Raw genomic sequence first — 17879 nt, forward strand, 5'->3', positions numbered from 1 at the left:
TACCCAATAACACAATGCTAATTATTGCTATTTTATTTTTTTTATCACTGAACAACATCACAACAGCCTCACATTCCTCCTTAAAGAGCAAGTGCAAAATGTCAGAATGGATTAACCTTTTGTTCTTTACCAGATTTGTGAGGTATTAAAGAGGTGGTATTATGCTTTTTGGCTTTTTCCCTCTCCTTTATTGAGTTATATCTCTTTTTTGTGCATGTAACAGGTTTGCAAAGTGAAAAAGCCCAAAGTCCAGCCCAAAGGGAGTTCCCATCTCCCACAGAAAGCTCTGCTCTGAACCGCTTGAAAACAGCTAGTTTGTAGTCCAGCCCTTCACTTCCTTTACTTGTGATGTCACAATGAAAACGCGTCATAAAGCTTGCCAAGCGGCTAACGGGGTCAGGCACGCCCTCAAACCAAGCTAGTCTGAGCGGAGGCCCTTTGGCTTGACTCCATAGTAGAAATGTTGTACCTGTACCTGCTTCCAGGTACTTTTTTTCGTATCACCTCACCTCCATCGAGGTTCCAAGCGAGCTGAGGGATACTAAAATGTAACGTGAAAACACGACAGACTGCTGATTGGTTAGAGAGAATATTCACTATTCACTGCATCATCATTGCTGCACCAGACAGAGGCCAGCAACAGAAAGTTTTATATTTTACAGTTTTCGTATGTAATTTCATCACTAAATCCACTTCTGAGAAGTTTTGAGGTGAAATCAGCTGTGTAGATTTCGAATATTGACAGTTTTACAAGAAGCGAGAAGTTTTAACTTAAAGGCAGGGTGGGTAAGTTTGAGAAACTAGCAAGAAACTACCTGATTTTTGAAAGTATCCAACAGAGAAACTCCCACCCCCTCCCTTCTGGGCTCCTTTCAAAGCCACGCCCCCAAAGCACGTGAACGTGTGTTGCCGACTCTGCCGGAGGACGAGCACAGTGTGACGAGCGGAGGTTTAAAAAGACTGACTTTGATTCAGTAACAAGCTGGCTAGCTAACTGTTAGCAACAGGTATCTGTGCTAACAGCTGCGGTAACATTGGGCAAAGCTAAAAACAGGCTGATACACATTTTCCTGTTTCCATCGGTGTGTATACAGGTGCTGGTCATATAATTAGAATATCATCAAAAAGTTGATTTATTTCAGTAATTCCATTCAAAAAGTGAAACTTGGATATTATATTCATTCATTACACACAGACTGATACATTTCAAATGTTTATTTCATTTAATTGTGATGATTAAAACTGACAACTAATGAAAATCCCAAATTCAGTATCACCGAAAATTCAAATATTACTTAAGACCAATACAAAAAAGGGATTTTTAGAAATGTTGGCCAACTGAAAAGTATATATACCTGTATATATGTAATTTAATATTAGTCTGTTATTTCCTAGTGTCCCAAAACCCTGTGGGTGTCAAAAATAAAGTGCTATGTAATCATCACTATTATTACTTATTTATTGTTTACTGATTACAACAGCTACAGCTCTGCTTCAGCCATCAGCTCATCTGTGTCATGTACATTGACCTGGTGTGTAATGTAGACACAGAAGTCCTGTTACAGAACAACAAGCCCCTGTTCAATAAAAATAGCTGATCTTGTTGATGAATGAAACATCCAGACTACTGTGTTTCCATGCACCACACATGGCTGATCTTCCAGACCCAGGACAGAGAAACAGACAGTTCAGTCAGGCAGCAAACAGACAGTTTGTAATGTGGCAATGTGGAGCACTTAGACACAGAGTCGTGATACTGAGTTGCTGTTTCTGGAAGATATGCAACTGTTCTCCTGATCCATTAGGGCAATACAGAGGTTTAATCCTAGCAGGGTGTACGATGGAATGTCACTACACAAATAATTCCATCCACTGTGTGGATGAATATGTGTACATTGTTAGTTTTATTCCCAGGAGGGTAGAGAAAATACAAAGTACATTTTTCCTGTTCTGGACAATATTTTCATTCTTTTTTTAAATAAAACATTGAAAATGATAAATGCCTTTTCTTTACACTTGCAGCATAAACAATAAAGCAACTACATGTATATCTTATGTCTCCAATAATGACATCCAAATGTGGTATAACACTTGTTTGTTGTTATTAAATAGTACTAAAACTACAACCTATATCACAAATAGATCATTTTTGTCCTGACTGATTATGAGTTCAGACTGCATGTAGCATCATATCGCTGCTGTGGAGATGATTATATATATCACTTATGTTACATATCACCTCTCTGACATGATTACCACATTTAAAAACCAACCATATTACTTTTTGATTTATATTTTGCTGTATCTAGCTAAACAGTTGGGGTAGGGACACCTGACTGAACCCTATGTTGACAGGGATCATCAGGTCTCCTGGCTCTGCTTCTAGGCATCTCCTCAGTAGCAGACAACCGTCGGAGGACGGGGATGACACTCTGGAGGTCTGCGATGTAACTGTAGTCCTTCTCCACCTTCAATGAGTACAGGCTCCACCTCCTAAACTTTTTGTTGTACACCTTGCTGTACCTGATAATACAGAAAGGAGGATCAGCTTAGTGAAAAGTTTGTAATACCTGACATTATTCTCTTATAGAGTAGTTAGCATTTCCACATAAAATGCAATCAATAACAATAAATCAGCACCATCTATCTGTATTCCTCATACTGTTTAATATTTTTTGACTCATCACTTACTTATTATATAAATGTATTGAGTAAAATGCATAGGAGTACTCATAATGCAAATACTGAACTGTGTCATCAGCTTTTCTCCTGGCTGGACTGTGGATATGGTGGTTGTAATCCAGGCTAACAGCACTGAACAATGTCAAACTATATTATAGGTAGCTTATATACCAGAAACACAGATACTTGGGGACCTTTAGCCATCATTCTTTATGTATACTAACGTTGAAATGTCTTTCTCATAACTACAAACACACAGCTATATCACCTCATTCGTAAATGTAACATACAGTCAAACCATCAACTGCAGACACAAGATAATCTCACAAACTGATTAGATACAAGGTAAAGATAACATAAAGTTAGGTGTAAACATAGTATAACAATAAACCTATATGGTGAATAACTAAACAGCAGTCTACACTTACATTGTCGCGCTGCTGTTTTCCAGCTCATCTACAGCTAGATATAATTCGTCTCTGCTCTGGCTCCCACCCCTATGCACCATAGACTGTATAAAAAATATCTGCACTCTTAGCAACAGTTAGCTGTATGCTAATTAAGTAGGTAGTGTTGAGTTTTAAAAAGTTACAACAAACTTAATTCCAGTGTTTCAGTGTTTTTCTTCAAATGTAAAACTGCAGGATTTTAGGCCAGGCAATTGCATTAGAATGTTGATTAAACCATTGTTTGTATCCTCTTTGTAATGTGAAGAAAACTGACACCTCTTTGTTTAGTGCCAGAAGGACTGTTTTGTTTTGACTGTTTCATTGACACTTAAGATAGGTCAAGGTGTCAACCATTTTGGAGACAAGCCCAGTTGTTCTCTATGATTAGTTTAGAGCAAAAGACTGTTTATTCCTGTAGATTGAAGCGGGGTTTCACGTCTGGGATCGGTGCTCTTTTGTTCGACCAAAAGGTAGAACAGTAAGGTACACCCTTCCCAATTGGGTGAGGACCAATGGCTATGGACCTAAGCCATTTGGAGGAAAATGGACCCGCCCACATACCTGGAGGATATTAACAATTTATTTTGTGAGAATCAGGACTGTAAGCTGTGGGTCTGGGAGGAGAAGCAGCTTTTCAGTCCACTGCTGGAGGCGGCTTTAGCTCAGTCTGTTCGGACTTGACTGAAAGCTGTAAATCTGAACGGAGGACCAACTTTTCAGTCCACTGCAGTGTTATTTGTTTGTTCTGTAATGCCATCTCTTTATTCACAAATTTTTGTAATTAAATCTTTTTGTTAATTTTCATTGGACTGAGCCTCTCCTTTCTCAAAATCTGAAAAAACGCAACAGTAGCTACGTTTGCTAGTGATGAAAGTAACAAATTACCATCAAAATGATAAAAGCAAGATTACCTGTCCAGCAGAAATAAAGCCACCACGCTGTGTCAGCCCCTCGGTGTTCCTCAGTTGTCACTATCGTTGAAAAGCCATGCAGATAACACCCACCGATCTGACCGCTTCGCTCGTCAGGTTTGAGCGCGTGCGCGCATGGGGGCAGCTCCTGTAGCAGCAGTGCTGGTAGCCATGGCAGTGAGGGAGAATGACAGGCAGCCAATCATTGCATTCGGTCCGAATGGAACGAGTGGCTGTGTTTACTGCAGCCCTGAGAGGACTACAGACAGCCGATTTTTATATTCTCTTTTTCAGAACACCTTTTTAATATGTATTGGTGTATATAATGACAAAAAGTGTTTTAGAAGCAACTTGCCTACCCTGCCTTTGACAAAGAGAGCTGTTTGGATCGCTGGTGTGTGTGTGTTGCTTTGAACATTATTTCGCGGCTGTTGTGTGTAGCGTCGCTATGACGACAAGCTACGTACTATCTCTGGTACTATCTGCAATGGAAAACGGAGCAGGGCCGAGTAGAGTCGAGTCTATCGATTTGCGCTATGGTAGCATTTTTCAGCAAGGCAGCACAGATCGTCAGAACACTGGCAACAGTTCAACGTTTAGTCCTAATGGTAAGATGTGGAACAATGATGTTGTGTGGTTGTGGATTGGTAATAATTTATACCATCTGCTAGGTTAAGGTCGCAGTCTGAAGCGGCTTTGATTTGGATCACACTACCTTGTTTCTTACGACCCGCCCTTCTCTGCTTCTGATTGGCTAGTAGTCCTTAGCTGGGAACTGCGCATATGCAACTCCCAACAAAGATTTTGTACAAGTAAGATGCATCACTCTGTAGCTCAAGAGCGGAGAGTACAACACATAGGGTGAAAAGAGGAGCTGCAGCAATGTGCAGTATGAGAAAAATATGGTGTTTTTGGAAAATTAAACCATGTAAACCTGTTCTGGTACAAACCCTAATTAAGATTTTGAACCTGAAAATAAGCATAATGCCATATTTTTCACCAAATGGTAAAACTGTCAGGTTAATTTGCTTTTTTCCTTTTGGCTTTGAATAGACTGATCTTGACAGGCAGTACCCAACTATTCAGTTGACCGACTGAGACTGGAAAATGGCCTTTGCCAGGAGAGCTCCAAACATTCTGAAAGTGGACCACATCGAGGAATGAAAGAAGGAATCATCTCAGCCTTCTGCACATACTTCGTGTTCAGTCTTGCATATCCAAGACATCTGAAGAATACTGTTTCTCCAAAAGTACATTGCCAAAACAGTTGTGGACAGCCTCTGCTAATAACTGGCAAATAAATCTCCTCTACTGACTCCACCATGCCTCATCCATAACAGTGCTCCAAATGCTCCAGGAGGACATTCACCTTGATGAAACTAATTCAGCACACAGGACTTGCATGTGGACTAATGACTGCCAGTCAACATTTAAAAAATATGAGTCTTAGGCAACATGTATATTGAAAACACACAGACCGTGTTTTACGTCCTGACAATGACGATGACAATGGAAATACTGAGATAGTCGATGAAGATTTTGATCAGCCTAGGACATACCTGTCACTGAAAATCCTCCATGTATGGATGAGCTGTTAAAGAATTTAAAAAAAAACTTTTCTGAAATGTAGAGAGGAAAATGTTTACAAAATTTCTGCAGTTATGGGCACCATTTTAAAATATTGGTGGTTGGCCTCAAATCTCATGCACCATAGCAAACGCAGGGGCCCAACATAGCTACAACACTGAGCAACAGACACCAGCTCAGACAGTGCTGGGTGTTTTGTGGGAGTCTGCTGGGTGAATCTGAGAAAGTGCCGGTAAAAAATCATTAGAATGTATAACCCTTTTCAGTTCTGGACTTTCTGACATGTCAAAACCACTTTTCTGCAGGTGGTAAGCTATAAAAGCATCATAGTTCTCCTTAAAAAAACACAGTAAGAAATTGTAGCATACCTAATTTAGTTATGCATTTTAATAAATTTATGAGAATTAATACCCAATTATGAATTTTAATTTTCATAAAAATCAACAATATTCCTCGTTTCAGGGCACCACCGGAGTTGTTATAATCCTAGAGTCTCCGGACCTCTAGGTAGCTTTTAATAATTATACAATTATTACTAGTGATCAGTTAGTTAATAATCGCTCAATTATCTTAAATCAATCAGTCAGTCTCATATCTAAGGGTCAATTCTCTTGGCAGGGACGTAGAAATAGGCAACACACACAGTTCTTGATTATATTACAGTGAATTTATTCTCTAACTAATGCGATATAAAAGGTGGTTAAATACAGGCAAAATAAACAATTGCTGAACAATGAGAAATGGAGGTTCGATTGTGGGATGCATTTGACTCATACGGCAGAGGAGAACTAATGAAAGTAAGCTAACGTTTTTAGGAGTTAAAAGGAAATATTAACATTTCGGTACATCTCTGACCACAGAATGTTGGTTAGGTCTTACGGCTTGTCGACGGCCTGCTTTGGCCTGTTGCATGGGTCCCACACTAGCTGACAAAACAAAACAAAAGAAAGAAAGAGAATAAAACAAACTGAGGGGCAGATCGATGTCGCGGCACTTCGCGTGTGTAGCTTCAAGCGAACAAAAGGCCTGTTTCGCTGGCCGACTCTGAGGACGTTGCCTGGCGAGGCATGCCGGACGCGTGCCGAAGCATCCAGAGAGCAGGGAAGAGACAAGAAGAGAAGAGAAGAGAGCTAACAACGTCACGTGTCGCTCTTTTGTTGCCTGGGGCGTGGTTCCCCAGAGGGCGTTTCAGGTTTCCCGAGGGACTGCCTTTCTAAACTTAATGTCTAAAGGAAAAGAAATCTATTTGCGCGTATTATAATCAAATATTTTCCACAATCGAACCTCAATGGTCAAACAGTTGTACCGTTCTAAGTTAAGCATTTGGTAAAGGAAACAATTGTCACATTATTGGTCAGGATATTTATACATTAAACAGCATTTCCAACGACGGTATGTAATACTTATGTCGTCCACTTGGGGGAGCTCAGGTTACATGAGGAAAGCTTTGATTAATCCAAGATCATCTCTCCTTAGGAACCGGGGAATATTGTTGATTCATCCTTAAATTCAAGCTGAGTATAGTAAAACATTCCTTTATCATCATTTCTAAAGGAATTTTGTAAGAAAGTATTATGAACAAGCACTGATTCCATTAGATGAGGGAGTGTCTTGCTGAAAATAAAAACACTGCAAAAGTAACTTATTTAGATTCTTTTCAGTACTAATATCAACAACAGATAGCAACAACATGTTAACATAACTACTCAAATAGAGGCAAACGTAATCAAGTAACTAAAGATTTAATTAAACTTAATTATCCCTTTGATGGGGTAATGAAACACATAGCAAGGTCAGTTACCACGGTTACATGTGTGAGGGGGCCACTTTTGATAGGCAGTTCAGGGAAATGCTAATCCCCCCCTTCCGTTAGGGTCTCCCCAGCAGTCTGTTGAAGTTGATCTTTAACATCCCTGGGAGAGGAGAGAGGAATTTGGACTAGCTCCAAATTTATTCAATATAAAATGCACAAATCCACACCGTTGTTCTCTACAAAATTAACATTATCAACAATTTCTTCTTGAAATGACAATGGGAGGTGGTTTTTCTCTCTACATTTTTCTTTTACCTGTGGAGCTACAGAGAGCCCCGATGGTTAATCACAACCTCTGTGATGTAGATTTAACAGAGAAAGCTATCTGTGTGTCTGAAGTAACAGTCAACAATGTGAAGTATGCTGTCAGAGATGTATTTGTCATAGTTGTACTGCATTCTGGGCGCATTCCATTGTATTGGCAAATCAAGTACATCTTTAACATAGACACCATGTGGATCCTTTGTGGAAAAATGTTGATTCCTCTGTCCTATGACTGTCACTTTCATGCATTCAGTGTCACGATTGATAAAGAATGGACTTTACTGAAATGGACTTTCAGGCAAATGACACCTACTCAATTGTCAGTTAGACATTGTGTTTAAAATGAAATGTAAAATGTGAAAATGAAAAGGATTTAATAAATTCTGATTTTAATTCAGTGTGTGTGTGAGAGATATATAAATAGATAGATTATAAATCTCATAGTCAACGATTCTACCCTGTCAAAGCCAATTTTTCTGTACCTTTGAGGGTACAGCCCCAGTGACAAGCCATTGTACCCCTAAAGGTACAATTATGTACTTTATTTTCTGAGAGTGTAGGAAGTCCGGTGGTGAGGTTGTCAAAAGGGAAATGAGCACTTGCAATAGCATCAGTTTTAGATCATCTGTAAAGTTTCATGTAATGAACTTGTCAAGCCAAATGGATAGACTGCCCTACACCTATATGCTGATATTTTGCTCTTTTACATTTGTCTGCATCGTTGGAAGAGCTCCAGGTAAGCATATTAGACTCTTTTATCTTGTGATGTGACTTATGGGGCACTTTTAAATTGACTGGAGTTATTAACAGGAGAAAACAATAAGGCTTTAGGTTACTGACCGCAACTTACGTTGTAATTATTTAGTAGCCTATAGGCTACTATCATAGTCTTATAATATATGAGGTATAAATAAAATTAGTATAGCTAATAATATTAGGGTAGTCTACCCTCAGTAAACACCAGCCAATGAACTGAATTTTTCGATTCATTTCTCTTAAATAACTATGCTAATGTCATGAGCTTCTTCTACACTATGGACAGTAAATGGGGGAGATTATGACAATAGCATTACCTGTTTTTTATATTTACGTTTTATTACATATATATCTATAGTGTTTTTACTTACAAAAGGTAAAGAAAACAAATCTTCACTAAATAATGCAGTTTCTCTCACAAGTGTCTGTGATTTAGCCCTGCTGTTTTAATCACACCTTTAAAACACAACTACATTAAAGTGGAAGATTTTAATTTAAATAAATGTCTCGGTATGTCACGAGGCCTATCTATCGCCAAATGAGGAAACAACTGTGATTGAGTCCAGGCCTCTAGGCCCACAGATGAAAGCATTGCAACTTGTATGCATATACAGTGGGTGTCACATTCCCGGAAAAAGAAATGCTGTGTTAAGTTACTGCTAATGCAAACCGAACACGTCCTACTGGGGCAGCTTCACATTAAAAGCATTTAACTGGAGAAACACGAGTTCACCTTTATTATGAAGTAGCCGCTGGAAATGCAATGTGTTTGTGAGCTTCTTTGACAGTGAGCGCTATCGTTAATCAAAGATGCGTCTGCAAAACAAAACGTTCTTTTCGACATTTTTTGACAGCGAATCAGTTTGAAATATTGCAGGAAATAATGATACAGTCAGGAGCAGCCCCCCGTGAGCTGTTAGAGCTGCAGGGGAAAGGCTGCACACCTCCAACTTCTCAGAGAGGTAACAACTCCTTTCATTGTGCCCTGCTGTTCGTAGACTCATGCTGTGTGCACTGCAGCATAAAATCAGATTGCTCTAAGAATGATGGAGGAACGAAAGACCAATTATTGCCTGACTTATTTATCAAAACGACAATAGTTTGCGTTTGCTGCCCCCAGAATTCTGTGAGCTGTAATGTTGAACCGTATTCACCACCAGTAACAGTAGGTGTCGCCAAATCAACGAAATCATAATGAAAGGATATACAGTATATATAAGGATTTATATAAGGATTGCCACTTTGACTAACTAAACTAAATAGTGAATAACAGAAAGGCCTCCTAGATTCTTACTATGCTGATTAAACACGTCAGAATGAATCAGCCGGCCCCAAAGAATTTGACAAGGAGGGATACAACAGGAGCAAGTAATATACGTATTTACCCAAAAAAATGCAGTGTGTTGGAACCAGTACCTCAGTGATGTAGAGTGTATAGCATGTGTGGCAGTGTTTCCTTAATATTCTTTTTAAATGAATTTAAAGAATTAAAAAAAGTTTTGAAACAAGTTATTTCTGCACTGAAATGGTGTAGTCAATATTTTAGTTTATTTTGTAATGTCATTGAGAAATATTAAGAGGCTATGCCAAATATTTGTCACTTAATTAATACAAAATTACATTCTTCACTTTATTTCAAATGAAATGTAATTATTATGTTTATTCCAAAATAACTGATAAGTAGGTTCCTCGTGGGACAAATCTTCAATGATATGGTGATATTTACAGTAATAAACATAAAGCAACTATATGATTTATTTTATAACTGAGTTTTATTCCTGTGTCGTACTTCATGCTTAGTTAACTTTATCTTTGATCTATGTAACATGCTATTTATATATATATTGTTTTTATTATTTTTTAAGTTTTTGTCGTTGTATAAACCCAATCCATTTGATCAGCACAATCATTTCAGATCAGAGGATTTTTTTCCTCTTTGGGGTCTCTGAAAGGGAACCTTCTGTTTGAAGTCTGTGGTTTCGCTACCCCAGTTCACACATTGTGTTTTGCTTATACCTGTGTCAAAAGTAAACAAGTCTCAGACCCCCATCACACTGCTGTGAAAATGCCCAATGAACTGTGAATTTTCCAATTCATTTCTTTGAAATAGCAATAATGTCATGAGCTTCTTCTACAGTGTAGACAAGTAAATGGGGGAGATTATGCCAATAACATTTGCTTGTTTTATATGTTTAGGTTTTGCTGTCACTGATTTCCTTAATCCAGACCAATGTTTTAGTTGCTGGCTTACAAAAACTCAAACTATTTTCTTCACCTAATAATGCATTTTCTGTGATTTAGCCCTGCTGCAGCTGGTCATGTCAGGCCGCTTTTAATTGTAGAACCTACTTTTAAACACACCACATCTAACTAACTTAACTAACTAAACAAAATAACGAATGACAGATAAATCACCTTGATTGTTGCTCTGCTGATTGAACACTTGATGATGAATCACTAACTGCTGCTTTCTGACGGAAGAAGATCTGACTGGCTTACTAACTTTTCCCTTACATCCACCTCCATCTCTCTTAGGAACTAATCAAACCATCTCTGCGAACTCCGACACATCTTCTTCTCCTAAACTTTATGGTAAACTAATTTCAATGAAATCAAGATATTTTCAAGAAGAGAGATTTAGTCTTTATTTTTTTATTTTGTAGTGTAATTATGAAACATTAAGACACTATACCAAATGTTTGCCAATTTGAAAAAAATATTGCAAAAGCAAATTTTATTTAGTAGATCTTAGCCTTGCATAATTGTTCTTAAAGATCATAGTTTATTGGGTTTGAGATTATTTTAAATGAATCTGAAATATTTTAATTTTAGACTGAGCTATGTTTAATCCAAAAATAAATGATAAATAGGTTTCCTCATGGGACAAATTTTCTGCAACATATTTCTGTATGGGGATATATTTATAGTCAAAAAGTATATATATGATTTATTTTATAATGTCATGCTTCATATTTAAAGTTATCTTTATATTTTGTCTGTGTTACATGCGATTTATAGTTTGATTTTTTCATTCTTTTTGATTTTGTCTTTGCATGGCCTTTTGCCATACAGAATTTAATCTTTATGAAGCTTTTTGTGTATATTAGGGCATGCGTACTGTGGATATTGTCTTATCAAACCATTTGATCAATCATTGCACCACTACGTCCAAAAATAAAGCAACTTTTCTTTTTTTCAGTTGTCAGAAATGAAGCTTTCAATGTGGGGAGTGATGTTAACCTGACATGCAGCAATAAAACATGGAATGAGATGATGTATGTCATCTGGGCAATAGACATGAAATACAATTCAGAAGAATGTAAGATAGCCTTTGACAATGAAGGCCGAAGCGATGACTCCTGCCAAGATGGAAAGTCACTTCGAAACACATCCAGTGCTCAGTCATACCTGCACATCCCAAACTTCTCAGATTATGATGTGGGGGTCTACAAGTGTGAGGCAGTTTACAGAAGACTAAACGAAAATTATGAGATCCACGTGGCTATAACAGGTAGGACCTTTCTCCTCATAAGGACAGATTATTTCAAAAACCATTAATAAAGTTCACTTCTTAGTGTCAGTTCACCCAAATCACACTCAGAAAACTGAATAAAACAGCAAAATCTGCTTACCTCTAATGACATTTGTTACTGCAGATAGTTTGCTTGCCTAGATTTAAAATATCTATTTCACTACACAAGTGGGGATAATGGAATGTAATTTCTTGACACAATGTACCTGTTACTCTGGATAACACACCAACTGTACTGTCCACAGCTTTCATCTGGAACAGGTTTATATGTAATAAATAGTGAAATAGTCAAACTTAGGCAACCAAATTAAACCTACTTAATCTGCATAATTAGGTACTATTAGGTATAAGTGCAAGTACATTTTTGGGTGGATTTAACTTTTAATACAGCATGTGTAGTTTTAACCAAATTAAACTTAAGCAAGAAATTCAGCTTACCTCTAGTTACATGTCTTAAAGCAGATATTGTTGTTATTTTACTTGTCTGGATTTTGACATAGCAACTTCACAATGAATAATGATGGGATTTCTTTCCTGCTGCTGTGAAAGTCTCTGAAAAAGTGACTCAGGATAATGTACTGATCTTACTGTCAACAGTGATCATCTGAAACTATTGTATAGTTAATGTAGTAAAACTTAGGCAAGCAGATTAAAACTACTAAATGTGCATTTACTTATTAGGTGTAAGTAGTCAGTTATTTTAATTTCTCCTGGTTTGTCTTCCCTTGCTCAGTTCCTCCCAGTATATCAGCCTGGTTAGAACGCAAGGACAACAGGATGGTGGCAGTGTGCAAAGCTGAAAGTGGAATACCTGCTGCCAACATCAGCTGGAGTCATATGGGAAACTCATCAACTGTGGAAACATTGCTTGACTCACGTGGATTTTATACAGTAGAAAGTCTTCTGGAGCTTCCAGAGGGAATGGATACAGTTAACCTGAGCTGTGTGATCAGGCACCCATACTGGAAAGGGGAAAAGACTTTGGTACCGGAGCTCCAAAAAGGTCGGGTTTTGCAGAGTGGATAGCAGTAGAGAAAAAGATTTAAGCTTTGGGTTTAGTGCAGAAGCAGTAGGTTTAAACACATAGTTAATGTATGTGTTTTGAGTCAACATTAGCGGTTTTATATTATAGTGGTCATTATAAATTTATAAATAGATGTGTTGCAATGATGCCCAGCAGATTATTAACAAACCTTTAATCTTCACTCTCTCTGCAGGGTATGTTTCTTGGCTGCGTGTCCTTATTGTTGTGGTGATCATTGCGTTTTTGACAGGAGTATTATTTTTTGCACAAAAGAAACCAGTAATGTTCAGGTACTAATTTTCATTTGATGAAACAATGACTACTTGCAAGTTGTTGTTTTTTTATTGAGTCACTGAGCTAGTTTGTGTTTATTGTTTGCCAGGTGATTCCAGCAGTCCGACGACACCTCACCATCCAGATCCCCACTGGTGGGTAATCTTTCTGTAACTCTGCAGCTTTGTGTGTTTTACTGCACACTGTTAAACTTTGTTTAGCCTCTCTGTATTTTTTCAGATGGAGGATGTGGAGCCCTACCCTAACCATACCTGTTCTGCCATCTAGTGGTGCAGATCAAAACATAGTTCATCATCATGATCAGCGCTGTATAACAGTCCATGATAAGATGTCTATATAATACTAATAACACACTTAAATCTAGTATTGCTGAAAAGAATAAACAAATAGACAGCCAGGGTCTAGACGTCCTGTTTGAATTCTGCTATTAAACCCCACGCTACTGCAACTATAATTAGTGTTACCCTCACATTGACTATTTAGTTGACATGGTCATAGTTTATGGAAAAAAAAGAGGAAACATGACACAGTTGAAGTCTCTAATCTTTCACTTTTCTGGTGAACACATTAACATGATGATTTCCTCTCTGTAATGTAGCAAAGAACCATACTGAGGGGATCATTACCTTTCAAATCTTTTCAGTGACGCAGTTGATTATTACAACAGAATGATGAACAAAAGTATTGGTATTCTGTAAAGTTTTAATCAATTAAAAATATCAATTAAACCACAATGAATCAAAGGCAACTCATATGCATCTAGTCAAACGTATAAATAAACCTAAAGGTAGATAAAGGCAGACAAAAATGTTTCCTACATACAAAACGTAAAAAATATACATTCTCAAGCCTATTTGTAGTATTTTAGGGTGGTGTGCAGCAGTTCTCAGGGGCACTATGTTGCAAAATGAGCACAAACTGAAAAGCAGATTACGGTATATTGTGGACACAATTATATAAACATGACATTCTTTGGTTTTTAAGGTGGAGAAAGGCGTTGCGTCTGTTTCAACCAAAACAGACTAGAGATAAAGATCAAACTTAGAATGACAGCAGATGTAATCAAATTAGCCAACCTGACTACGAAGTCACTTCACTGTCAACTTTCTGTTAGACGGTAACAGAGCTGTTCTTTTGCTGTCATGGTAAAAAAAAGTTTGACCACTTTTGCAGCACACACACCTGTTGAAAGCTGAAAGTTACAGACTTAAGACAAAACTTTTGTCTTTATAACAAAAATGGATGCCATCAAAATAATTGAAAAAATTGACACATTAAGATTCTCAGTCAATCAGATCATGTAGTTTGTCAGAAGCTACTGGGTTTGGTGTTTTGAAGACGTTACTGTTGGAGATGTTCTGAACTGAACATGCTCTTGCATGATGTGCAAATATTCCTCATGTCTGAACACCAAAGCTATGTCCAAAATTCATTCCACATACTAATTCTATATATTATGTATTACGTATTAATTATTATAGTATACTGTTTAGTCAGTATACAAAAAAAATACTTCACCATTTTATGCTAACAGGAAATAACACAATACGTGCAGGGCTGAATGCCAATTAAACTGTGAAAAGGACATTTAGTATAGATTTAGTATGCATTCTGTCTGCTTTGAGTAAACTTATTTTGTCACTTTTCCAGTGTGAACACACTACACACTAAAAACCTGCTAAGAATCTGCTAATGCCAACATTTTAGGAATTTATTTTTAGTATATACACGTATCATCACTGTATCATGTTCACCAATATTTACAAATAAAAACAAAATGTATGCTGTCAGAAGTTTGCAGAAGATGCTATAATCACATAAATGTTTGACACATAGTGGATTCTGTCATTTAGGTCATGGTGTGACATATAGTGTGTATCAGAAGCTGCTGGATTTGCAGGATTTTGGAGCCGTTGCTGTTCCTGAAGATGTTCAGAACTGTCCATTCCTTTTGTGTGATTGGCAAAAACTCCCCAAGCCAAACACCAAGTCTAGCTTCCTTTGACTTACTTATTCCAAATAATGTGCTAATGTCACAATGTTTTAGAAATCCAGGCATATTAGACTAAAGAGCTACAGAATCTCCTCCTGAGGTTGAGTTTCTTCTGTGAAGAGGTCAAATGCGTCGCATTTTTGTCCTCTTGAGGAAGGAACACTACAGTTGTGTTCAGGCTTGAATTTACCTCAAAGTAGAGAAAAAAACATCTTGGGGCTTGGCTTTTTCACAACCAGCTGCTGTTGAGTTCATTTTGTCACCGTTTCTTGATTGAAGAGTTTAAGAGTTAAACTGGAAATGTCGCAGTCCAACTGCAAACAAATTCTTGAATGCCGTTACAAAATATTAGAATGAAGGTTATCTGTAAGTCCTGCATCTTGCAATAGACTGAATGAGCTTTTCTTCTTGTTTCTATTTAACCCATGAGTACATAATCGTCATCACATTCTTCTTTAGACGAGCACTCAGACTCGGTTTTAGGTTGAAGCGCTGCTGGGACGTTAACTGTTGCATAGTCACAATCATCGTCAGTAGTAGCTCTAGTTGTTCTTGATCCTTTGCCAGGGCCGTGGTCAATAGAGGCATACGTTACATCCTCGTTAGGCTGCCATGAGATAATACACAGAGTGAGATACTAATGCCTTAGTCCTGAACATTTGTTACACATAATTTCTTATTCTTTTTTATACAGAGCTGCTGCAGCCAACATGTTTTTTGATATGGTTAGTGGTTATTACTTCCGGCTGAAATAAACTGGCCCACAGTTTCTTTTTACAACAGAGGCCTCACACTAATGTTCAACCAGTATGCAAATCTAACGAGGCAGCACCTCTGACTGGTTTATCATAAAAGCATTGAAACACACCCGTGTCCCATGAAAAGCTGCAACTGATGAAGATTATGCTCAACAAAAATAGACTCAACATTGATATGGGCAGGTCTACCTTATTATCTAAGCTGCTATTACGGTCTGGTGTAGAGTCCCCTGAAAGAGAAAATGTAAATAAATAAAATGTAGCACAACTGTGTAAGGTCTTTGTATACTTTATAGACAAATAATATATAAATGTAGTCTTACCTTTCTTTTTCTTCTTTGTCCTGACAGTAGAACAAATTGAAATGTTCGTTTAGATCAACATAGCATTATACAGCCTCTCACAGTGTGGGATAAATAAAAAGACTGAAAATGGTAATTTAACGTCCACTTAGTTCATAATGTCTTTTACATTCTAAAATATCTTTAAATGGGCTTTTTATGGGTGTATGTTTTACCACACGGCAGGACTTTCCTTGACAGCTTAACAGATGACAACTTGTGGTGCAACAGGAAACACTTTACATATGCCTACAACCCACATCTGTCTATGTCCAACTGTCTATATCAGTGACTAACAGCACAGGGCGTTGAACTTTGTATACTTCCAGGGTAACGTCTCACATCATGTTTTAAAAAGTACATACTGTAGTGCACAGCAAAATTGCTAATGTTTGGCCTGTTGTTCACAAAGATACTGGGTGAAACAGAGTCTATTCTTAGCAAGTAACCACTATTTCCTTGATGAAGCAAATGCAGAAGCTGCTTGCCCCAGTGCCTAATACAACATTGTTTCATTTCATCAAGTGCTTCCAGCTCTCTAATACTGATTTTTTAATGATCTTGACAACATTTTCTTCTGATTTACTCACTCTCGTTTTAAATAAGCTTTCTGTATATGCAGCAGTTTAAAGAATTTTATTTTAGCTAATTACATTATGCTGAATATTGCTTTGTGGCATGTGAGTGTGCCCTCCACTATGTTTATATCTAAGCATGATTACTTACCCTGAAGTGCAGTTTCCCATGATGTGCCCACAGACTCTGGATGTTATAAGACTGTATTTGTCAGCAGGTGGCAGGTGCCGATGCCTGACAACCCCAAGCTACTGTGGTAGACACTGATCTCACTGATCTCTCTACTGCTATATCTGAGTGAACACCAGTAGAGAGATAGAGATGAAAGAGAGAGAGAGAGTGAGAGAGAGAGGGCATACAACAGCCTTTTTGTGTGCTATTTTGATTTCCTGTGCGAGAAGGTTTCTAACATTACACACACACATGCACGCATACAATGATGTCATAGGAGAAAACTGCAAATACATTAAAGGATCAGTTCACCTGCATCTATAAAATTAACCCCAAAACAAAGTATAGTCCAACAATTTTCACTAAATAAATTGACCCTAATAAAAACTGTTGGTGGTGATGCCTGTGGAGATGTCAAGACTTTGCTTCTAGAAAGACACAGTTTAAAGTGTCAGCAGTACATATCTAAAAACATTTGCAAGTAAAACTAAAAAAACATTACTTCATACTGCAGGGGGTAAGTATAGATTTAGGTGAGGCAACCGAACCCATAACTGTAATGTTTGCTCTTGTTGCTGTGTTGTCTCATTTGCATGATTGTGCAAATTTTCTTGATGAGGAATATGAGGAAGTCACTGACCTTATTTTCACGTTCAGTCGTTCAGTAGAAAGTCCAGTTTACGTTACGTAGTCACAAGTCTTTGTGAGGAGTAAAATATTCCTAAATT

The 17879-nt window shown here is 37.7% G+C and overlaps 2 protein-coding genes across 4 annotated transcripts; one reads left to right on the plus strand and one right to left on the minus strand.

Moving 5' to 3' along the window:
- The first annotated feature begins 8288 nt into the window (after positions 1-8288).
- On the plus strand, positions 8289-14046 carry LOC119904215 (cell surface glycoprotein CD200 receptor 1-B-like). Of its 3 annotated transcripts, none has more exons than XM_038720705.1 (7): positions 8289-8442; positions 10998-11054; positions 11662-11973; positions 12728-12997; positions 13212-13308; positions 13401-13446; positions 13532-14046. In XM_038720705.1, the coding sequence occupies exons 1-6, from the start codon at positions 8298-8300 to the stop codon at positions 13402-13404; spliced, it is 885 nt and encodes a 294-aa protein (XP_038576633.1). In that variant the 5' UTR covers positions 8289-8297; the 3' UTR covers positions 13405-13446; positions 13532-14046. The 3 variants fall into 3 exon arrangements, with proteins under 3 accessions (XP_038576633.1, XP_038576634.1, XP_038576635.1); XM_038720707.1 differs by lacking the exon at positions 8289-8442 and adding an exon at positions 9273-9424; XM_038720706.1 differs by lacking the exon at positions 10998-11054.
- On the minus strand, positions 13997-17863 carry si:ch211-214p13.7. Its single transcript, XM_038720708.1, has 5 exons — positions 17792-17863; positions 17131-17273; positions 16387-16406; positions 16253-16293; positions 13997-15912 (listed from the first exon to the last, which is right to left on the minus strand). The coding sequence occupies exons 2-5, from the start codon at positions 17148-17150 to the stop codon at positions 15724-15726; spliced, it is 270 nt and encodes an 89-aa protein (XP_038576636.1). The 5' UTR covers positions 17151-17273; positions 17792-17863; the 3' UTR covers positions 13997-15723.
- Positions 17864-17879: the final 16 nt, after the last annotated feature.

Source organism: Micropterus salmoides, unplaced genomic scaffold, assembly GCF_014851395.1.
Source record: "Micropterus salmoides isolate LMB-PRFRI ecotype aquatic unplaced genomic scaffold, ASM1485139v1 Ms_hic_scaffold_15, whole genome shotgun sequence".
NCBI classification, from domain to species: Eukaryota; Metazoa; Chordata; class Actinopteri; order Centrarchiformes; family Centrarchidae; genus Micropterus; species Micropterus salmoides.

Bases quoted from the DNA above. Each gene is read 5' to 3' on its own strand.
- LOC119904215 (XM_038720705.1), top strand. From the start codon at position 8,298: ATGAGCACTTGCAATAGCATCAGTTTTAGATCATCTGTAAAGTTTCAT. The intron at 11,055-11,661 runs GTAAACTAATTT...TCTTTTTTTCAG, and splicing joins TTCTTCTCCTAAACTTTATG to TTGTCAGAAATGAAGCTTTC. The intron at 12,998-13,211 runs GTCGGGTTTTGC...CTCTCTCTGCAG, and splicing joins GGTACCGGAGCTCCAAAAAG to GGTATGTTTCTTGGCTGCGT.
- si:ch211-214p13.7 (XM_038720708.1), bottom strand. From the start codon at position 17,150: ATGGGAAACTGCACTTCAGG. The intron at 16,407-17,130 runs GTAAGTAATCAT...TTCTACTGTCAG, and splicing joins ATGGGAAACTGCACTTCAGG to GACAAAGAAGAAAAAGAAAG. The intron at 15,913-16,252 runs GTAGACCTGCCC...ATCTCATGGCAG, and splicing joins ATAGCAGCTTAGATAATAAG to CCTAACGAGGATGTAACGTA.